Here is a 24,493-nt window from a genome sequence, read left to right on the forward strand (position 1 = left end):
CCTTGGTGTTTGCAGCAATGTCATGTTCGTTAATTTCAATATCAATTAAAATTAGCCTTGTTTCAAAAGGCATTTTAGATCAACAATCTGCTCTTTTCTCATTCCTCCTGTATCTAATGGTTCTGTACTCCCTGTTATCTAGGAACTATAGAGCTCAAGTTGATCCAATGTGACGACTGACTCAGCAGCAGAAATACTTTGAGGATTAACACGGTATCAATAAGTTCATGTTCATAAGTGATAGGAGCAGAATTAGGCCATTTGGCCCATCAAGTCTACTCCACAATTCAATCGTGGTAGATCTATCTTTCACTCTCAACCCTATTCTCGTGCCTTCTCCCCATAACCCCTGACACCCTGGCTAATCCAGAATCTGTCAATCTCCTCTTCCCCTTCTGAGCTCAATGTGGCAGGTCCGGTGGCACCCTATGGACATGACCTCTCTCCTCTCCACATCCTGTACCTCTCCTCTCCATATCCTGCACTGGAGCATCTTCTTCTTGTGGAGTCCACACACAGAGCTGAACACACTTCTCAGCATCTGCACACAATGGTGCCCGTCTGGTGCTTCTTGTGCGTGGTGGTGGAAAGATTGGTGGAAACAGGGCCGCAACGTGAACGCTCTTTCGTTGACCCCCTGGAGCATGATGCAACCCCTATTTCTCTTGTGCATTGTACCATTCCTTGAATGTTTTCAGGTTCAACTTTAATTCCACGGAGAGGAATAAGCTGGCTTCTATTCGTAGAAACAAGGAACTGCAGATGCTGGTTTACACAAAAATACACAAAGTGCCTTCAGCCCCTGTAGAAGGGTCTTGACCCGAAGCACCTGGGGAAATATAAAGTAGCTGCAAGGATATAGCACCTTCACATTTCATTTTACATCCCAAAGTGCCTACGGCCAACAATATGTTTTTAAAGTGTAGTCACTGTTGTTTAAAAGTGGAATGCAGAAGCCAGATTGTCTGTAATAAGTGGAGATGTTGGTTGAGGGATAAAAGTTCTGGAAAGATACCTTATTCCAACAGTCCCAAGGGATTTCCCACATTCTTGTGTCTAGCCAAGGAGGCTATGGTTTGATCTGTGAACAATAGCGCTTCTGACAGTCCATAACACTCCCAGCGCACAACCAGAATATCACTCAAGTTTCGCGCTCATTAAACCCTCATCCTTCGTATCAAACGACAAAAATACTGCAGTTGGATAAATCAGACTTAATGAGGCGGATTTTGATAATGTGGTGAAGGAGCATATCAACAAAACCAACAAGTTTGTGTCAAGCGTTGCCTAAACTAATCACATATTACTACCACACAACGCACCTTAATCTCTCTCTTTTCAAATATTTATCCAACTTTCATTCATGAATTTGTTTCAGTAATTATGACCATGGAAAATATGATATATTATTAACCCATGTACTGTATAAAGATATCTTAAAGTTTCCTTGAATAATATCTTCATTATCTGAAATTAATGCCCTCCTTAATTACTTTACAAACCTGTTTATCAAACCAAATGTTCCTTTATTAAAGATGAATATTAGACCATACCTCAAGTTTTTCAACTCTAGCTGAGAACGCGTCAACTTCTAGGATCTCCTCCAAATCCCGGAAAACTGCAAGTAGTTTTCTGCTCAACAGATCGCCTCCCCTCCTCATCACTTGGAACAACTGACGCCAACCTTTACAAGCAGTCATTAAGTCTGTACAAGAAGTGCAGTTGCTTGTAATCAATTGCTGTCAGGGCAAGTTTCAATGTAGCCGTTTCTGCATTCTTTGTCACCTGCAGCAACATTAGGAGAAAGTGCATGAAAATGGAGAAATAAGGCTAAGAATGTTGATCAATGTTTGACACACTGTTCCCAACAATGAGATTTTGCCCATTGGGATGGGCTTGGAATTCAGGAAATGTGGCACAACTCCGGCTACAGGATTGATGGTGGAAAAGGAGTTTTTGTTTAGTTTAAAGATACAGCATGGAAACAGGCCCTTTGGCCCACCAAGTCCACGCTGACCATAGGTCACACTAGTTCACATTGGTTCTATGTTATCCGACTTTCTCATCCACTCCCTACAGACTTAGGGGGGCAATTTACAGAGGCCAATTAACCGACAAACACACACGACTTTGGGATGTTGGAGGAAACGAGAGTACCCACGTGGTCACCCAGGGAGAACGTGCAAACTTCACACAGACAGCACCTGAAGTCAGGATTGAAGCTGGGTCTCTGACGCTGTGAGCAGCCGCTCTATGAGCTGCGCCACTGGGCCAAGTTGTGCGTAGACACGTTCGAAAATTACATCCAACAGGTGCTCACCAGAAGCATCTTGTGTTGGAAATTGCTCAACAAGCAACAGAGTCCCCTGCCCCCTGCCCCCTGCCCCCTCCCCCTTCCCCCTGACCCCTGCCCCCTGACCACTGGACCTTGCTTCTCACTGGTCCACAGTTATTTTTAATTATTTTCTATTTTTGTACCTGACTTTCGTGAAAGCAAATTTTATCCCACATCTCAAATTTCCGAGAAGTGATTTGTGAATTGAGTAAGAGCAGGATTGTGTGACCCGAACAATCTTAATGCGGGGTCTCCCGTGTTCACATTAGCTTTCTGTACTGCTAATCTGCTGCATTGGCCGGCCGTGTCAGTCTCTAAATAAAGTACAGAACAGCCTGCTTTCGGCTCAATCTCGGGCTTCCTCACAGCCTGTTATAAAGAAAACTCCAGCAGTGCACCAGTGCACACTTGCATAATCCAGACAGTGAAGCAGATTTTGATATTGCCAGGCCTTCCTTGTTATTACAAACTGCCAAACTGAGCTGTAGTACAGCAAACTTTTATTAAAAAAGGCCTCTTGCAAAAACAACATGACTTATAAGTTGCTACTAAGAATAACCAGGGCACACTTACAGAGCTCCCCTGTGCTCTGGATTAGCAGGGTCTCCATGTACCCACGATGACCTGAAATCCAACTCTCTCCATCAATCTCGTCCTCCACCTCTGTCAACTCTTCCACATACTGTATGCTACACGGTGTTTCAGCTCACTGCAGCAGATCACTGCTCCATAAGGCTGTCAATTGAGAAGGATACAAAAAGCATACAATCGTTTTTTTATGTGGTTCCTACGTTAATGAGGGAGTTAGAAATACTGTAAGCAGTGGTGGTGAGTGTTATAGTGAAGAGCTAATATTTGTTGTGTCACATAAATTATACTTGATCATAAGGTTCACAATAACTCTACTTCAGGCTACAGCACTTAGAACAGTTTATTCATTTTTCCTCCATGTTTTTTCATATGCAATTTTCAACCAAAAACATTAAGTAAGACATTAGTCTTGTATATTAAACATTCAGTTACTTGACACCTGGGACCATATTTGCTTAACCTCATCATATTTGGCTATTGGTACAAGAATGTTACTCTAATCTCTACTCACCTATATGTGGAGAACATTCATTGATTCAGCTGTGCTGAGGTCAGTTTCATATGTAGTAAATTATTGGGTCCATATGAACGATATATAGCTCTTAGGGTTTGAGGTCAGGCAGTACCAGGCATTTAGTTTGATTGAGAAATTAAAATGATTTGTTGATGGTCTCTTTTTATTTTGCAAACAGCAGTACACTGTTCCACACCACTGATACTTTATTAGTCATGGTCCGGAACATTAGACCCCAGCACTCATTCATTACAGGCCTCTAATAACTAACCATCATTAACATAAAGTTCTAACTTTCAAGTTTTCCGTTCAGCCTCCGATGGAAATATTCTGACATTCCAAAGTATCAGGTTCCTTGAACAGACAGCAGTAATGTAAAAGGACAATGAAAATGCATCTTTGGCCTTGCAAGATAGCATTCACACTCATGTAACCATCCTATGCTTATGGGTCAACGAACAAAGAAATATCTATATTGGAAAGCTTCTGGCATGATCAGACATGTAGTTTAATTTTCTTGTGTGTTTTGAATGAATAATGCTAATTGCATATGCCACTGCAATGTTTTCAGCAAGAAATATTTCAGTGCTGTGGGAGTACAGGCGGATATCAGAAGGAGTTATTAATGGCCTAAGCAGTTTCAATTAACTCTGCTATTCAGCAATAGATTATGCAATTTTGCACTACATAATCATATTTCAGCTGGCTGCATGTTAACTATATTATTGACTGCCTTCTTTGTAATAAAAATTATATGATAAACAATATCATGCACATTAAGCAATGATAGATTATCTTCTACTTGCCAAAATACAATTATGAGTTAAACAATAACTATCATTTCTGCCACATATTTAAAATGCACATGATCCAATGGTTGTGAAAGATGTAACAATTCTGCCATCTTCTGGTTGCATACTGTCTTGTCTGGTGAGTTCAAGAAGGGATAACCTGCGGAGTTGGTTCAGGATTCAACAGTGTTTTATTGTCATATGTCCCAGATAGAACAATGAAATTACAAAGTTCTTACTTGCAGCAACACAACAGAATATGTAAACATAGTACTCTATGAACAATATAATAAACGAGAACAAAAATGTTCAGTGTGTATAAATATAGATATATATATGCACACAGACATATAAAAACAAACAAACAATAATAGTACATGGAAGTAACTGATAATCTATTCTTGTCCAGAATGGGCATGATGGGCTGAATGGCCTCTTTCAGTGCTGTATTTTTTAAAGATTCTAGGATCTTATATTTATTATTTTTAGAATATCCTGGAAATTTTGGTCCACTGTTATGGGTTTGCTCCAAAGCCTCATATGCCGCTGAATCATTGTTATACTTTTCCCTTTACTGCTGCAGAGCACATGAATTAAAATACACTTTTGGAGATGGAGTCCAGGTGTAGGAAATCATGATGCAGACAGGCCCGATGATTAGAGGTCTGATCTGGGCTTGAAGGTGGGGTACTGTTAGCTCTGGACAGCCTCTGGACTATCAGGGCCAGGAATGGGAAAGGGTTTGAAGTGGGTCCCAGGGTGTTAGTTGTGTAATTGATATTGGGGTTTGGGTGAATGATATCAGAATGTCAGACAAACAAGGCTTTGGAGCATCAGAGGCTAGTCAATCAGCTCATCAGGAGATCAAAGGTTTGAGTGAACTGACAATTTGGGGTAATGGCATTTGATGGTGAGTAATCTGCAGGTCAGGTCCCAGACCTGGGAGTGGTGGAGTCAAAGTTTAGTTTAGTTTAGAGACACAACACGGAAACAGGCCCTTGCCAACCAATGATCCCCATACACTAACACTATCCTACACACTAGGGAAAATTTACAATTTTTACTGAAGCCAATTATCCTACAAACCTGCATGTCTTTGGAATGTGGGAGGAAACCGGAGCACCCGGAGAAAACCCATGCGGTCACAAACTCCATACAGACAGCACCCGTAGTCAGGGTCGAACCCAAGTCTCTGGCGCTATAGAATCATAGAAAATAGGTGCAGGATTAGTCCATTCAGCCCTTCGAGCCAGCACCGCCATTCAATATGATCATGGCTGATCATCCAAAATCAGTACCCTGTTCTGGCTTTTCTCCCCATATCCCTTAATTCAATTACCACTAAGAGCTCTTCTTCTTCTTCTTCTTGCATATGGTGTGCACAGCCTAAAGTTGTAGGACGACTTGTTCTATTTGATCTTGTTTGTTTGTGCAAAATTTATTTGTTGATTGCATTAGTCAAAACCGGGCGGACCACGTGAAGGTTGCAATCTTCCACCCCGCCCTAAAAGCTAAATCTAACTCTTTCTTGAAGCAGCAACTCTACCGCTACACCACCGTACTTCCCAAAGGATGTGAGGGATGAGGCCAATGTGGCCCAAATCATAGAGACTCTTTAGTGAGATCCGAGCTCCCAGATGTGCTGTTCAAATGTGGTTATCCTTGGAGTGACCTTATGGTTTTGCTCTCAGGACAGTACAAACTAATTTCAACCACAGAGCTCCAAAAGGAGTGTTCCATAAGTGTTGATACCACATCATGCTAAAGTAGTGTCAACACACGAAAACAATTCTTTCCTGGAAAAATCCTGCTGGATTTTGAGTGACACAATAGTCCAGAAAAGGTCTTCATCGTGTTTCATTCCTACCAATGAGCATTTTCAATCATATAACTATTGAATGTCTGGGCTAAATTATAATGATATACGTTCTTTTTCTCACAAAACCTTGTGTACCTTAGCTTCCTTTTCCCAATGTAATTTTAAATAGATAAATAATAATTGATAAATAAATACATTTCACTGACCAATGTTGTTTTAATTTTGTCTATAATAAATGAAAAATAAATCAACGGCTAATGTCATTAGAAGAATTTTAATGATAAAACGCATTTTATTTCGATGTTATGAGACTTACAGTATATTGCTGCACAGTTATTGTCTTTGACCTTACATCATTTATTTTGCAGTGCAATGTATGAAAGTAATAGCATTATCGAAAGCTGCTGATTTCCACTTGATTTAAAATTACAATACAATTGTAATTCAGTGGAGGGAGGATTTTTGTGCTTTATTGATTTAATCATCTTTTAACAGGAATGTGATCAGGTTCATATAGATGACGTGTCTTCAGATGACAATGGGCAAGATTTAAGGTAGGACAATGGACAAGATTTAAGGTGTCACACATTAATATTGCCATTAAAGGATTTGGATGAAAACTGCATCTTATTTGGCTCTATTTGCAGTACCTACAGTTTTGCAACTGATGGATTCCATGCCGCAGCTACCAGTGCAAACCTCTGCTTAGCAACTGGTGTGAGAGGAGGAGTCGATTGGATGAGAAAACTAGCCTTCCGTTACAGGCGTGTAAAAGAACTATACAACACTTACAAAAACAATGTAGGAGGTGAGTCTAGTTTTCTTTGCTGGAACTTTATATGTTCATAAGTTATAGGAGCAGATAGGCCATTCAGCCTATCAAGTCTAATCCGCCATTCAATCATTGCTGATCTATCTTTCCCTCTCAACCTCTATTTTCCTGCCTTCACCCCAAAACCCCTGACACTCATACTAATCAAAGATTTGTCAATCTCTGCCTTAAAAATATCCGTTGACTTGACTGCCACAGTTGTCTGTGGCAATGAATTTCACAGATTCACCAACCGCTGATTGAAGAAATTCCTCCTCATCTCCTTTCTAAAGGTACACCCTTTTATTCTGAGGCTATGGCCTCTGGTCCTAGACTGTCCCATTAGTGGAAGCATTCTCTCCATATTCACTCTATCCAAGCCTTTCTTCAAACAATATGTTCAAACATATATGTTCAAACATCTCCTCCTTTTTCCTTTCTTCTACCCCCCCCCCCCCCCCCCCCCCCCCCCCCACCAGTCTGAAGAAGGGTTTCGGCCTGAAACCTTGCCCATTTCCTTCGCTGCCTAGATGTTGCTGCACCCGCTGAGTTTCTCCAGCATTTTTGTGTACCTTCAATTTTCCAGCATCTGCAGTTCCTTCTTAAACAAGAACATTTAAAGACATTGGTTTCCTTATCATGATCCATAGTTATCCAATTCAGCACTGCCAATGAAAACATGTTCTTATGATCAATTTTCTATCACAAATCTTACATCCTTATCATTCAAAACATTTCGGAATTGAAATACCACCATATTTACCATAGCACAGTACAAACATGCAAAATAGTCACGTGCACCATGTCTCATTATCTCCCTTATCCACTCTCTGTAATTGGAAATAATGACTAACTTCAGCTTCCAACAAAGATATGAAACAGCTTACATAGCGAGCATCCTCAAAGTTACTTTCTTTGAAGCGTCCTCTGTTTAGAACCAGTAGGAAGGGCCCTGAGGCGAAACATCACCAATCCATGGTCTCCAGAGATTTTGCTTTACCCATTGAGTTACACCAGCACTTTGCATCCTTTGTGTAAACCTGCATCTGCAATTCCTTTGCCAAACACTGGTGTGGCCTTAGCAGCAAGTAATCAGGGATAATTGCATTAAAGGAACTATTATTGTCAACAGAATTATATGACAGCATGGTAGCGCAACAGTAGAGTTGCTGACTTACAGCATCAGAGTCCCGGGTTCGATCCTGACTATGGGTGCTGTCTGTATAGAGTTTGTACATTCTCCCGTGATCTATGTGGGTTTTCTCCAGGTGTTCCAGTTTCCTTCCACACTCCATGAGTAGGTTAACCTATGATGAGTGTTTGTTGGCACTGGGCCTCTACTCGCTGGAGTTTAGAAGAGTGAGGGGGCACCTTATTGAAACATACAGAATAGTGAAAGGCTTGGATAGATTGAATGTTGAGAGGATGTTTTCACTAGAGGGAGAGCCTAGGACTAGAGGTCATAGTATCAGAATTAAAGGACGTTCTTTTAGAAAGGAGATGATGAGAAATTTATTTAGTCAGAGGACGGTGAATCTGTGGAATTCTTTGCCACAGAAGGCTGTGGAGGCCACATCAATGGATATTTTTAAGACAGAGATAGACAGATTCTTGATTAGTACAGGTATCAGAGGTTATGGGGAGAAGGCAGGAGAATGGGGTTAGGAGGGAGAGATACATCAGCCATGATTGAAAGGCGGAGTAGACTTGATGGGCCGAATGGCTTAATTCTACTCCTAATCCTTATGACCTTAAGACGTACAGATTTGTAGGCTAACTAGCTTGGTAAAATTGTAAATTGTTCCTCGTGTATGTAGGATAGTGTTAATGTGTGGGCATGGGTGGCCGGTTTAGACTCAGCGGGCCGAAGGGCCTGTTTCCTCACTGTATCTCTAAACTAAGAATGATATCTATGATATCTATTATGTCCTTCTTTCATAATGAAAGACAAAAGAAAAAATTCCATATGTGCACCAATCTGTGTGGGTTTTCATTGGCATAAAATCCTTAAGATACCTGGGTGATATCTGTCCTATCTTAATAGAGCCGTAAGTATTTGTAGTTCCCTACGGACATGCTATGCTGTTCACTCTATGCATTCAGTGGGGCATTCTCCAGTATCTGCTTCGGTCAAACAAGCCTCCTCACTGGTCTTTCTGAGGCAGCTGCTCCAGCAATCTGGACCACACACTCAGCCATGACCACAGGTGTTGGGGGGAATGTTGTAAGTCATTGGTGTGTGATGAAGATATTTTGTTATCAAGTGCTAATGGCAGAAACAACTTATCTATCCAGGTCATGCATGCGTCCCATACAAAGGTGTGTCCTCCTCAGCCACTCATGTAGTGCTACAGCACACGCAACATCTAAACAAGCTTATCTGTACGTTCTCCTCTGTACAACTCACATGTCATCGCATATACTTCCTTCTTTTGGCCATCCAACCTTCACACCCTTCCATTGCATGTCTGTATGTATTTTCCAAAATGGAGCACTTTGTGTGGCTGTCATTCCTTCAGGCTGCTGTTGTGGATTCCACACATGATCCAGCCACTTTCAATTGACTTCTTCAAATCTGTGAAATTGCAATTATCTGCTGGCAATTTTAGCTCCATCAATGGTATTGAAGGATTCTCCCTGCTCACGGTTCTGTATAACAAACCGTTAAAGATTAACTGTGTTCATTTCTTGGTGGGTTTTCAATGTGCTTGGAGTGCATCAAATGCATTTTCCAGGGTCTCATTTGAGGTTTAGTTATGGTTTGCTAGAGTTCTCTTCAAATGTGATCAATGAGGTACAATAATATTTTTACTATCATCATTTTTGGTTTATCTGCCAGAACCAACCCAATTTACAGTTTGAAATCTTCCCTCGTAAGTTTTCATTCTTTAGATAGGGATATTGCCTGGAAATCCAGCTGTTTAGGCCAGTTTTGTGTACTACTTCCTGCATTGTTTCAATTCAACCACACATCTCATTGTCGCTCGGCACAAGTCCAATATTATTTCAGTGTTAAGGGATCCTGTGTCTAAATAGTTTGTAGATCATAGTTTGATCAGCCAGCACTTCCGACACCATGTCACAGCATTCTCTGTTATTTGGTCTCCAGGATTATGAAAATAGTTGATAATTGATCATTTAAAGTATTAACAGAGATATTTTATTCATGAAATAACTTTCTGAATAAAACTTCATGAATAAAATGTCGCAGGGAAGCACAGTAGCGCAGCGATACAGTTGCTGCCTTACAGCGGCCGAGTCCGATCCTGACTACGGATGCTGTCTGTACAGTGTTTGTATGTTCTCCCCGTGCCTGCGTGTGTTTTCTCCGGGTGCTCCAGTTTCCTCCCACATTCCAAAGACGTGTAGATTTGTAGGTTAATTGGCTTCTATAAAATTGCCCATAGTGTGCAATATGGGAAAGTGGGATAACATTGAACTAGTGTTTATGGGTAAGTGTACAACTAGATTGTTGGTCAGTGCGATGGGCCAAAGGGCCTGTTTCCATGCGGTTTTTCTAAATTAAACTAAACTTACAAGGGCAGTCAGAATTCTTACAGTAGGTTTATGTTCAGGATTAGATTTATCTTTGCCATGTGTACCAAAATAAAGTGAAAAGCTTTGTTCTGCATGCTACACAAACAAATTAGATAATACTGTACATTGAAGTCAAACTCAAGTATAATAGGTAGAACTAAAGAGAAGATACAGAGTGCAGAATATAGTTCTTAGCATTGTGGTGCACTGGTTCCAGAGACAAGATCTAATGACACAAAGGGGTAGAGGTGAATTTGTCAGTATCCGAGCTTATGGAAGAACCATTCAGAAGCCAGATAACGGAGGAGAAGAAACACCACAAGTGATGTGCACCTTCATGCTTCTGTATCTTCTGCCCGACAGGAACAGGGTAGAAGGGATGATGGGGGGTGTGACAAGTTTGTAATTATTTTGGCCGCTTTTCCGAGACAGCGTGAAGTGTAGATGGAGTCAATGGTGGGTAGTCTGCTGCCTGATGAACTGGGCTACATTTACAACTCCCTACAATTTCTTGTGGTGTGGGGCAGAGCTGTTCACAAACCAAGCCATGGTGAGCTTTTTTTTTCAAATTACCTCTTTGTGGAATTTTCTCTCCCCAAAACACTACTTAACATGAAACACTTCTTAATTGGTGACTGCTTAAGAAAAACAATTATTGTCCGTGGAATGAAATTACTTTTGCCATATATCTTACACATTGGGTTAACAATGTCGTTCATATGTATAAAACAAATTGATGGGGGGTGATTGAATGATAATAACATTTAATGATAATTAGAATCAGAAACAAAGCTCATAAAACTGTGGCAGAATGCCAAAAGCATTTCTATCAATGAGGAATCCTTGATGGGGACTGGTTATGATCAGCCATGATCATATTTGCATGAAATGGCAGCTGCTTTTTACATGAAATCTGGGATCACATCTTCGGTTTTTCCCCAGTACGTCTAGGCTTTAATCACAACATGAACTGAGAACAAATGGCACTAAATAAACTTAGTGTAGTATGTAGCTGGACAGATGGAAACATGGTAGATCTTGGGTACTATCTCAGTGGAGTTTGCCATTCTTGTACTTGTGTATGATTGTGCCAATGTACAGTAAGAATTTTACTGAATTGTTTGCCAAAAAAAGAGAATTTCACTGTGCCTAGTACATGTCACAGTAAAGTAGCATTGAACCGTTAAAATAACACTATTTTATAGTGAGGAACAAACATTTTTTTTTGGTAAGAATAAACAAGTAGTTGACCATAGACTTGCGCTATCACAGGGTTTTTATACCAGCTAACCATTTTAATGGATATAAGGAACTGCAGCTGCTGGATTACAAAGAAAAGCATCGCTGGAGAACATGAGACATCAACTTCTTCAAGTGTCCCAACCTAAAATTTCACCCATCCATGTTCTTGAGATGCTGATCTGCTGAGTTACTCCAACACTTTTTAGTGTTGTTAAGTTATTCATATCTCACTTATCAGAATTCTAACCCACTAAGGGTTTACTAGAGGATGATCCATTATGTGGCCTGTTTGCATAAGAGCATACAAAATGTAGAAAAAAAGAAAGGTCCCATCCCGAAACGTCACCCATCCTTTTTCTCCAGAGATATTTATTGCCTAACCTGTTGAGTTACTCCAGCACTTTGTGTCCATCTTTGCCTAAGAGCATCATTGGCTCTGTTTCTCTGGGGCATCTTTTGTGAAGAGCTGGAAGTTCCAGGAGTGTATGGAGCCCAATATTTTTAGATTTGCACTTTTCCAGTGAAGTAACAAAAGGGAAGGGGTAAAAGCCGCAAGGAAAACACCAATGTTTTTATTTTTTATGAACAGGAATACAACCTTTAATTTGCTACCCATTGCATCAACAAGCAATCCACTCTAATGTAGTACAACCATATATAACAGAGGCAGTCTATTGTAACATGGGACAACCATATATAATGTCATCAGGCACTCCACTGTAATATGGTACAAAGATACATAACCTACGTTAAAAAAAAAAGGAGCCTTGAATTAGATTACTGGCCTTACAGTCAATGTGGATAAAAGCATGAAAAGGGTCAAGGGCCTGGTATTGGCAGGTCTAGGATACCAGCCATCAGACGTCGCTGCAACATCAAGTCATTTGAACAGATGTCCCACATGAGAGGTTGAATAGTCCAGGCATCTATCCTCTCGAGTTTAAGACTGTAGTGAAGAGAAATTTATTCACAGTTGAAAACCATTTCCCAAGGCCAAGCAAAGAAATTACTCCATGCAGTTCTTTACCTCATAGACTTGTGAAAGCTTTGTCATCCATTGCATTCAAAACAACGATCAATGGATCTCAGGAAGAAAACTAAAAGAAAAACTTTCTTCGAAGAATCAAAGAAAGTGGGACAGGGCAAGAAAGTAGTCTTGAGGCAGGAGATCAGCAAATCTTATGGAATGAAGGAGCAGCACAAGGAGATGAATGGCCTTCCTCCTCCTATATCTAATGTTCTTGTATTTCTAATTAACTTATATTGTCACATATTGATATGATCCTTTATTAATTACTCAATGCTGCATTAGTAATGCATAGGAAGTAGAATTGAAAAATAAAAATAAATTTCCATTGAATGATTAATGTAAAAACTGATTCTTTAATTAAATTGTAGCATTAACTATTTTATGCTTTTATAACTGACTATGGGGAGAAGGCAAGAGAATGTGGTTGAGAGAGAATGATAGATCCGCCGTGGTCGAATGGCAGAGTTGACTTGATGGGCCAAATGGCATAATTCTGCTCCTAGAACTTATGAACGTGAAAGAATACAGCCTATTTTGGCCACGTGGATAAGAATGGTCTCCTCCAACCCTGAGAGGCTCAGAACTTGTGAGGGAACCTTCCTGTGCAGTTCTTTACCCCTCTTAATCCTCTCTCGTGTTAGCCTGGAAAAAGGAAATATTGGACATTGAGACACCTCTTCATTATCTACGTTTGGAAATTCGATATTTTACGGGGAAATGACGATGGGTTAGGACACAATATGTCATGGTGGATTGTGGAGTAGTGCGTGGATGAAGGAAGAGTCTGTGCGTGTTTAAGGGATTGGTATTTGTAGTGATTGCAATGCACTTGGGACATATCTTTTAGTTTAGTTTAGAGATGCAGTGCAGAGACAGGACCTTTGACCCACCGACTCCACGCTAACCAGCGATCCCTGCACATTAACACTATTCTACACACGCTAGGAGCAATTTACAATTTTATCAAGCCAATAAACTACAAAACTGTACGTCTTTGGTTTGTGGGAGGTAAATGGAGATGCCAGGGGAAACTCATGCAGGTCACAGGGAGATTGTACAAACTCCGTACATACAGCACCCGTCGTCGGGATTGAACCTGGGTCTCTGGCGCTGTAAGGTAACATCTCTACTGCTGCGCCACTGTGCCAGGGCCGGTATATCTTCTTAGAACATTGCTCCATGCTGTGAGAATTCTCACATTTGGAGGAGATCGGTCCAGCCTGCTCCTGGCAGCCTCTTCTATATGGTGGCCCTCCCATGCCACTTCCTGGTGTATTCCCTTCAGCTTCTCCTCTACACAGCAGCCATGATAATTGTTCTCTCTTCGACTGCCAGAGGGAGTGTGCTATCGTCAAATCATTCTCATTAGGCAGGAAATGGTGTTAGGCAGAATGATGGGACTGAAGGTTGATAAATCCACAGGACCAGATAGTCTGCATCCCAGGGCACTCAAGGAAGTGGCTCTAGAAATCATGGATGCATTGGTGATCATTTTACAATGTTCTATAGATTCAGGATCAGTTCCTGTGGATTGGAGGGTTGCTAATGTTATCCAACTTTTTAAGAAAGGTGGGAGAGAGAAAACGGAATTATAGACCTGTTAGCCTGACATCGGTGGTGGGGAAGATGCTGGAGTCAATTATAAAAGATGAAATAGCAGCACATTTGGATAGCAGTAACCGGATCGGCCCGAGTCAGCATGGATTTATGAAGGGGAAATCATGCTTGACTAATCTTCTGGAATTATTTGAGGATGTAACAAAGAAAATGGACAAGGGAGAGCCAGTGAATATAGTGTACCTGGACTTTCAGAAAGCATTTAATAAGGTCCCACATAGGAGAATAGTGGGCAAATTTAGAGCATATGGTACTGGGGGTAGGGTACTGACATGGATAGAAAATTGGTTTGCAGACAGGAAACAAAGAGTAGGAATAAACAGGTCCCTTTCAGAATGGCAGGCAGTGACTAGTGGGGTACCGCAAGGTTCGTTGATGGGACCACAGCTATTTACAATATACATTAATGATTTAGATGGAGGGATTATAAGTAACATTAGCAAATTTGCGGATGACACAAAGCTGGGTGGATGATGAACTGTGAGAATGATGCAATGAGGATGCAGGGTGACTTGGACAGGTTGGGTGCGTGGGCAGATGCATGGCAGATGCAGTTTAATGTGGATAAATGTGCCACTGGTGGCAAAAACAGGGAGGCAGATTATTATCTAAATTGTGTCAAGTTTGGCAAAGGGGAAGTACAGCGAGATCTGGGGTCCTTGTTCATCAGTCACTGAAAGTAAGCATGCAGGTACAGCAGGCAGTGAAGAAAGTGAATGGCATGTTGGCCTTGTTACAAGAGGAGTTGAGTATAGGAGCACAGAGGTCCTTCTGCAGTTGTGCAGGGCCCTAGTGAGACCACACCTGGAGTATTGTGTGCAGTTTTGGTCTCCAACTTTGAAGAAGGACATTCTTGCTATTGAGGGAGTGCAGCGTAGGTTCAAGAGATTAATTCCTGGGATGGCAGGACAGTCATATGTTGATAGAATGGAGCAGTTGGGCTTGTATACTCTGGAATTTAGAAGGATGAGATGGAATCTTATTGAAACATGTAAGATTATGAAAGGATTGGACATGCTAGAGGCAGGAAACGTGTTTCCGATGTTGGGGGAGTCCAGAACCAGAGGCCACAGTTTAAGATTAAGGGGTGAGCCATTTAATATGGAGATGAGGAAAAACTCTTTCACATAGAGAGTTGTGAGTGTGTGGATGCCAATTCTTTAGATGCTTTCAAGAGAGAGTTAGTTAGAGCTCTTAAAGATAGAGGAGTGAAGGGATATGGGGAGAAGGCAGCAACCTGATTGGGGATGATCACAGTGAATGGTGGTGCTGGCTCGAAGGGCCGAATGGCCTACTTCTGCACCTATTATCTATTATCTATTGCTCACATCTTCATATGATTGCCACACACCACAGCGGCGGAAGCCATGTTTTTATGATTTTCGCTGGAGATTTCCACTGGAAATCATTAGTCCAATTTTAGTGCATAAAAACCACTCCATACTTGCTTCAAATGTTCACATTGACCAAAATCCTCAGAGAACCCAATTGAACATTAGCTCAAAACACAACAATGTTTCAGTGCAAACATGCCAAACATTTCTAAACACGGAAGGTAATGCATGAGGTGTTATATCCATGGTTTCCCACATATAGCTGGTGCAACATCTGGTTTTAGTGTAATATTGGTATTGGCATTGGTTTAATATTGCTGCATGTACCAAGATACAGTGAAAATCCTTGTTTGTGTGCTATCGTCAAATCATACTATGGATGAAGACAATCAAGCCACACCAAAGTTCAACAGGTAGTGCGCAGGGAACATAATCAGAGTGCAGAATATAGTGTTACAGCGTTACACTGTTAGTAAGTGCTGATACAACAAAGTGCATAGACCATAATGAGTTAGATCAGGAGATCAAGATGGCACCCTTAGCTTAGGAGAGGTCTATTCAATGGTATGATAACAGCGAGGGAGTTTCTGTTCAACAGCTTATTCAAATATATTGTCACTGCACATTTTTTGTATATTTCTTTGTGTTTTATTTTAGGATTACTTGGTCCAGCAAAAAGAGATGCCTGGCTTCAGTTAAGGGCTGAGGTTGAGGCTTTGACAGATTCCTGGCTGTCGAATGCACTTAAATCACTCTCAATCATCAGTTCAAGGTAGGATTTACCTTCAAATAACTCAATAAAAATAACAGAAATTCCTGTGTATGAATAATTGTTTCACACTGCCCGAAGCTTCAGGGAGCCAGCTACGTCATTGACTGGACGATGGTGGGGGATGTCACAGAGCCACAATGTGTAACTAATTTTTAATTTAAGATTGGTACACTTCTGTTCGTCAACTTGTCAATAGATTTGGGACATCAGTGGATATTTTTAAGGCAGAGATAAATTCTTGATTAGTATGGGTGTCAGGGGTTATGTGGTGAAGGCAGGAGAATGTGTTAGGAGGCAGAGATAGTTCGGCCATGATTGAATGGCGGTGTAGACTTGATGGGCCAAATGGCCTAATTCTACTCCTATCACTTCTTCTTCTTCTTGCGTATGGTGTGCACAGCCTAAAGTTGTAGGACAACTTGTTCTGTTTGATCTTCTGTGTGTGCACGCCAGGTTGATTGCATTCGTCAAAACAGGGTGGACCACGTGAAGGTTGCAATCTCCCACCTATCACTTATGAACTTATGACCTTATGATAGGCTGATGTTTAGTTTAGTTTAATTTAGTTTAGTTTATTGTCACGTGTACCGGGGTACAGTGAAAAGCTTTTTGTTGCGTTCCATCCAGTCAGCAGAAAGACTGTATATGATTGCAATCCAGTCGTCCACAGTGTACAGATACAGTATAAAGGGAATAATGGTGAGACAAGATATAGTCCAGCAAAGTTTGATTAAAGATCATCTGAGGGTCTCCAATGAGCTAGATTGTGGCTCAGGATCGCTCTCTAGCTGCTGATAGGATGGTTCAGATGCCTGATAACAGCAGGGAAGAAACTGTCCCTATATACGTTTTCACACTTCTGTACCTCTTGCCTGATTGGAGAGGGGAGAAGTGGGAGTGACCGTGGTAAGACTCATCCTTGATTATGTTGGTGCCCTTGCCGAAGCAACATGAAGTGTAGTTGGAGTCAGTGGAAGGGAGGCTGGTTTGTGTGATGGTCTGGGCTACATTCAGAATTGGGTGGAGCTGTTCCAGTGTGGAGGGCAAGATCACGAATCAGCCATGAGTTCACTCAATGTTTGTACAGGTTTATGGTGTTAAATATTCCTATGTTCCTAAACGCTGGATCCCATTTTCAGGCACGACGCAGCATTTCATGTGAACTATGAACTTTTAGATTATGTGCTGAACTGGGACTTGAGCAATAAACAGTTGTATTAACCTGAAACACATTTTTGTCGATAATTAATAATTTTTCTAATGTTACAAGGAGTGTTGCTGATTTGGTTATGTCTCTGTTTATTGCAGGAGTAACTGTATTAATGTATTGGTAACTACGACGCAACTTGTACCAGCACTTGCCAAAGTCCTATTGTACAGCTTAGGTGGTGTTTTCCCCATTGAAAATATTTACAGTGCAACCAAAATAGGTAAGGATGATTCAGAGAATATTTTTAGAATGATAATCACAGAAATTATAATTGCAATTAAGGTAGATTATAGATCACAAGGTCTCACTTTTTGGTTATCACAACCAATGTTTAATTATTAACATCTGGGCAATTATGTGCCTTCAGTACTATAGTTCAATAAGTTTGTAAAGACCATCTACTGTTTAAGTTTAATGTTATACCAGGTTAGATCAAAAGGATTAGCAGAATTGTCCCACAATGGTGCAAAGGAGTAGGTGCAAGTGACCTTTGCAGTCGGAAGAATGGTCCCGACCCAAAACGTCACCTATTGATCACCTCCAGAGATTCTGGCTGACCCGCTGATTTACTCCAGCACTTTGTTTCCTTTTGTGTAAACCAGCATTTGCAGTTCCTTGTTTCTATTGTTGCGGTACATTTGGTTTAAAAGGGTTTGACATCTTACTAAAGTACCAGTGGCCAGTATCCAGGCCCACTGTGGACCTGTTGGGCACTGACAAGCAGGGGGAGAATGAGAAGTATGTCACCCGTCAATCACATATGCCACTTGTGCCAGCCATATATCACCCTACTCAACACCTTTTATTGGATGCCTAAGGAAGTTAACTTCTGCCATCGCTAATACCATTCTCCTGCCATGATCTTTAAGGCATCCAGTCCAAGATGCCCAGGTTCATTCAAAAATCTAGGTTATTCACCAATACTGATGCTAAATAAATTCCCAGTGTGAGAACATCTTAGAACATAGAACGTTACCACACAGGACCAGGCCTTCAGTCCGCAATGTGTATGAGGGACACAATGTCAAAGTTAACTCTTATCTGCCTGTACATAATTCATATCCCTACATTCCCTGCATATCCATGTGCTTAGCCAAAAGTCTCTTGAATACCACCATCATAAACTGCCTCCCCCACCTCTTCTGGCAACGTGTTCCAAACACCCACCACCCTCTGTGTAAAAAACTTGACCCATATATCTCCATTAAACTTTTCCCCTTTCACCTTGAACCTATGCCCTCTAGTGTTTGATATTTGCATCCCTCTATCTTCCATCATTAAGGCAGTTCTGAATCAGTTTAACCAATTCACTGTCAATCCCATGCATCTTAATCTTCTGGATCAGCCTACCTGGGTCTTAAATGCCTTACTAAAATCCATGTAGACAACATCCACAGTCTTACCCACATCAATCACGTACGTTACTTCTTAAAAAAACTTGATGAAGTTTGTTGGGACTCGAATAATCTTATCTAATCTTGTTTAATCAAACTTTCCATCATTTCTGCCCCACCACATGAACCTGAACCTGAAGACTTTTGATCAAGTTAATAAAACTTGAATGATCTTATCTAATCTTGCATAATGTAATTTATTACTTCTACACCATCACATAAACGTGATCCTCTCCAGTGCCATGAGCTTCTTTGGGCCATGTACAGTTATTGATAGGTACACAAGGTCTGGGCTTAATGTTCACTCTGCTTTTATCCTTACCCACTTTTCCCCAAACCCACAAGCCTGCAATTTTCCTGGCCTTCCAGGTCAGTCATGAACTCAGTTTGAGAACTAACTTTGAACTATTTCAATAAATGATGAACATTTGAACCTGACTTTCAAAAGAGTAATTCTGAAAACAATTGACGTACTTGCATCATCAGTTATCTGCAGAGACCCTGCTATGTAACTTCTGCCTGTAAATTATGCAAATGATTGAAGGTGCCTGCCAGTGAAGCAGAGATGAGACCGAGTGCACCAAGCTGGGGTGACACCAAGCAAACGTCCAAATATTAATGCTTCTTAAGGAGTTTGAGTTGAATCCTATATTTTAGATCACCTTGTGACAAACAATAAACTATCAAATCAGAAGGCTCTTGCCATGTAAGACATAAACATGATTTTTCCAATATGTGTTTGGACAAGGCCAGATGCTTATTTTAAATGTTTTTATAAGGGCTTGTTTTAGAACACGAATGGTTACAAAGTGTTTTGATGTGTTCTTTCATTATGGTTTGATGTGTCACTTGCTGTTATTTTCAGATATTTGCTTATGATTATCAAAGTACTTTGAAGAAACTACAACCTACAAGCGAGTGGTTTAACGTGAACAATGATCTATGAGTGCATGTTACTGTTTGAGGAGATGTTTAACAGATCTAAGGACTGCTATAATATAACTATGTATCCTGACTGATTGAGGAGCTGTTTAACATTACCACAGATGCCATTCTGTGGGAGAGGCTGTTTAATATTAGCACAAATCCTGACCCTACAGGAAACTAATAGAAAAGAGGCTGCAATGGACATGTCATCAATGTATGAAATTACTGTATAAAGAAACTATAATTCAAAATTGCTATATTGGTAAGTTAGTTACCTTTGTATCATCAAGTATGCCAGACAATTACAAACCAAGAACAAATAGAATTAATGTTAGAAATGTGGCCTCTAGGGATGATAAGACACTTTTGGAAATTAAACTAAGACACAAATAGAAGTTCCATTTCACAAACCAAATAGAGTCATAGAGTGATACGTTGTGGAAACAGGCCCTTCGGCCCAACTTGCCCACACCGGCAAACAATGTTCCAGTTACCCTAGTCCCACTTGCCTGCGCTTGGTCCATTACCCTCCAAACTTGTCCTATCCATGTACCTGCCCAATTGTTTCTTAAACGATGGGATAGTCCCAGCCTCAACTACCTCCTCTGGCAACTTGTTCCATACACCCACCGCCCTTTGTGTGAAAAAGTTACCCCTCAGACTCCCATTAAATCTTTTCCCCTTCACCTTGAATGTATGTCCTTTGGTCCTCGATTCCCCTACTCTGGGTAGAAGACTCTGTGCATCTACCCGATCTATTCCTCTCATGATTTTATATACCTCTATAAGAACTCCCCTCATCACCCCTCATCCTCCTGTGCTCCATGGAATAAGATCCAACCTACTCAACCTCTCCCTATAGCTCACACACTCTAGCCCTGGCAACATCCTCGTAAATCTTTTCTGAACCCTTTCAAGCTTGACAATATCTTTCCTATAACATGGTGCCCAGAACTAAACACAATATTCTAAATGCGGTCTCACCAACGTCTTATACAACTGCAACATGACCTCCCAACTTCTATACTCAATATCCTGACTGATGAAGGCCAAAGTGCCAAAAGCCTTTGAAATGACAGAAATAACAACCTAGACCTGTGACTGTAACCCTAGGTGACCCGTGTTAACGGCACAGGAGAGCACAAAGCAAGGGTCTTATTTTGTACGCCTTCACCTCAGAAAGCAACACAATGCAACAAAAAGATCGGGAAAAATCGCTTTAAAATATACTAACTTTCCCTCCCAAAAGAGTGCTCAGTGGATTAGGAAGGAACTCAAGAATAGCTGTGGAGGCTAAGTACAATATTAAGAATTTCTTGAAACTTTATGAGCAGAAAAGCATTCTAAATTCATATTCTATAAGTGGGAAATAAATGCTAGAAATAAGGAGAAGGGCATCATCTTAAAATCTTCTGTCAGGACAAGACGTTCACTACCACATCCAAGGAGTAAGCATCATACTTCCATTGGTATCTTTGGAACACACATGTATGGGCATGATAAGGTCAAATGAAAGAGATATCAGACTGATTCACTATTGCCAATTTCCAATCACTACCAAATGCCAACTTCAACCACTGTCTGTCAATGTTAGGTGAAAGTAATATCAATTTTAGCCATCATGCTGCCAAGAGGATTTTTTGGGGTATCTGTTTGTTAGTTGTCCTTAAACATGGCAGTGCCCATCAGGTAGAGTAGGAGTATGTGCCTTCATGTAATCAGGGGGTGGGTGGGGGGGAAAGGCAGGAAAACACCTTTTTACCAGGGACACGAGTCTTTCACATAGTTCATTTGCCTGTAAGTACTTGGTGTAAAATTCATCGTGGATATACCAAACCAAGACCAAATTTCACTGTTAAATGACAAATGAGCACAGGTAACAGAGTGATTTTGTATAATTAAAATTGGATTGAAGTTGAAGAAACATAGAACTGCTCGTTAGACTTTAGATTTTATTTTAGTCTTTAGAGATACAGCGCGGAAACAGGCCCTTCACCCCACTGAGTCCGTGCCGACCAGCGATCACCCCGTACACTGGCACTATCCTACACACTTGGGACAATTTTACAATTTTACTGAAACCTCATCTGAATTCAAGACTTTGCAGCAGATATAGTTCTCATCATTTTTGTCCCCAAAATATTTGAACTTATTCTCAAAGGTATTTGAAGAGAAACTGAATACAATATAATAAAATGGTTTATTGTTGAAAGGCTGAGCCGTTCATTGTTTTTCAGGCAAAGAGAGCTGTTTTCAGCGTATAGTGTCCAAATTTGGCACTAAAGTTACTTATGTTGTCATTGGAGATGCCCGAGATGAAGAACATGCTGCTACTCAGGTAAATTCACCCTGTACTCTTCCTCATTTTTTTCTAGGCAAAGAAAGTTGCTTTGAACGAATTATGCAAAGGTTTGGCAGAAAAGTAGTATATGTTGTTATTGGGGATGGTGTAGAAGAAGAACAGGCAGCAAAAAAGGTAACAAGTCTGCTAAATATCGTTGGTGCACCATTTAGATTTATTACTCTGGGCTTTGCTTTGTTTGAGTTTATGTGATGTTGGAAAAGACTTTTCCAAGTGTGCCTTAATATATTAGCTTGTAGAGCATGAAGAAGATAGTGCTTTGGACAAGTTGCTTTGTCAACTAGAATTAACCTTATAGACAATTGATTTGGTTTCCTTTTTAAGGTGGCGGATAATTCCTTTCCTTCCTGCATGTTTTTTTAAAAGAAATTATATGCCTGTCTTTAAGGGCTTAAGTGAATCAGAAAACAGAGTTCTGCATGCTTTAATTCCTGATTTGTGATGTGCCTTTCTTCAAAGATTATCTCATTAGACTACTCAATGAAATTGTAAGATACTGATTGAACAATGCAAGAGTGAGTTTTTCAACTGAAACAATTAACACTATTTGCAATATCTTAATACTTGTTTTTAAATAACACTAGTTGCATCTTCCATGAGCAAACCACAGAACAACAACAGAGGAGATCTTTCCAAGGAGCAAGAATAGAAAATCTATTTTGTATGCAACTTAAAATTGACTTGTAGTTTGAAGATTAATAGATGGGAACAGAGAAGGTTTTGGTTGCAATTTCATTCTGGAGGAGGAATTTCTTTAGTCAGAGGGTGGTGAATCTGCGGCATTCATTGCCACAGATGGTGGTGGAGACCAAGTCATTGGGTATTTTTAAAGTCAAGACTGATAGTTTCTTGATTACAATGTGTATCATAGATTATGGGGAGAAGGCAGGAGATTGGGGTTCAGAGGGAATAATAGATCATGATAATGGTTGAACGTTGGATTAGACACGATGGGCCGAATGGCCTAATTCTGCTCCTATGATTTATGAACTTATTAACTTATTTGTGTCAGAGTGTCAGAGTTTATGGGGAGAAGGCAGGAGAATGGGGCTAGGAGGGAGAGATAGATCAGCCATGATTGAATGGCTGAGTAGACTTGATGGGCCGAACAACCTAATTCTACTCCTATCCCTTATGACATTATTCTCTAGCCCATGTGACACAAATATTATAAAATGTAATAAGAAAGTTGAAAGTGAAATATATGAATAAGTTGGTAAAACATAAGATTTTAAATTAGCAGTTCGTACAATGAAGAAAAAGACATATTAACTCAAATATTCATATTCTACAGGTAAAATTATTTTTTATTTTATAAAGAATAAATCCCCTCTCAATAAGATTGGCTGCTTCATCAAAATGATTACAACATTATAAATGTACATACTTTGCAGGCATGAATTGATTGGTGTAATCTTTTAAGTTTCTATTTTTCTTCTTAGACTATAGGGAAATACCACACAAAACTACAATCATTGTCTGTGCTGATAAGTACAGCACAGTGGTGCAGCTGCTAGAGCTGCTGCCTAACCACACAAGGGACCTGGGTTCAATCCGGCCCTGGGGTGCTGTCTGTGTGGAGTTTGCCTGTTCTCCGTATGACCACGTGGGTTTCCTCCGGGTGCTCCAGTTTCCTCCCACATCCCAGAGACGAGTGGGTTTGCAGGTTTACTGGCCTCCATAAAATAAAGTGCTCCTATTGCGTAGGGAGTGGATGCAAAAGTGAGATATCATAGAACTAATGCGAATGGATGACCAATGGTTGGCATAGGTTTGGTGGGCCAAAGAGCCTGTTTCCATGCTGGATCTTTAAATTAAATTACAGTAGAAATCCTAAGTTATTGTGGGGAACATTAAAGTCAACTTCATTGTAATCGCATGGAGTCAGTATGCATAGTATCACCAGCCTCCCTTCCCTGAACTCTATTAGTGAATGAATTGGGTTCTCATATCAACATGGCATCTTTTTTGTGATCATTATTTTCTGATGCCTCCTCAATAATTTCTGGATTCATTGAACTTAATGCAGAGTTGGTTTTGTAATTAGCCCGACCAAGGGTGTAATTAATGCGCTCAACGGCTACACTCACTGAAGTAATGCAAATGAATGTGTTATACAGTTTATCAAGATCGGCTTGCTGTTCAATGTGCACCAAAGTGATTTGGGTTTGCTGAGTAATATTTGTTTTAGAAACTGAAATCAACAA

At 40.5% G+C, this 24,493-nt stretch overlaps 1 protein-coding gene across 44 annotated transcripts in view; it reads left to right on the top strand.

Annotated features, from left to right (window-relative positions):
- Window positions 1–24,493, top strand: part of eya4 (EYA transcriptional coactivator and phosphatase 4) — a 408,000-nt gene that overhangs the window by 370,406 nt on the left and 13,101 nt on the right. For 36 of the 44 annotated variants that reach the window (XM_055635976.1, XM_055635979.1, XM_055635978.1 and 33 more), the window contains 5 exons: window positions 6,546–6,604; window positions 6,698–6,858; window positions 16,279–16,393; window positions 17,702–17,823; window positions 22,162–22,262. In XM_055635976.1, coding sequence (XP_055491951.1) covers window positions 6,546–6,604; window positions 6,698–6,858; window positions 16,279–16,393; window positions 17,702–17,823; window positions 22,162–22,262 — 558 coding nt within the window. Of the gene's footprint in view, window positions 1–6,545; window positions 6,605–6,697; window positions 6,859–16,278; window positions 16,394–17,701; window positions 17,824–22,161; window positions 22,263–22,299; window positions 22,401–24,493 lie in introns of all 44 variants that reach the window. The other 8 variants (XM_055635975.1, XM_055635982.1, XM_055636014.1 and 5 more) reach the window with 1 other exon arrangement.

The sequence above is a fragment of the Leucoraja erinacea genome, chromosome 5 (genome assembly GCF_028641065.1).
Source record: "Leucoraja erinacea ecotype New England chromosome 5, Leri_hhj_1, whole genome shotgun sequence".
Taxonomy (NCBI): Eukaryota; Metazoa; Chordata; class Chondrichthyes; order Rajiformes; family Rajidae; genus Leucoraja; species Leucoraja erinaceus.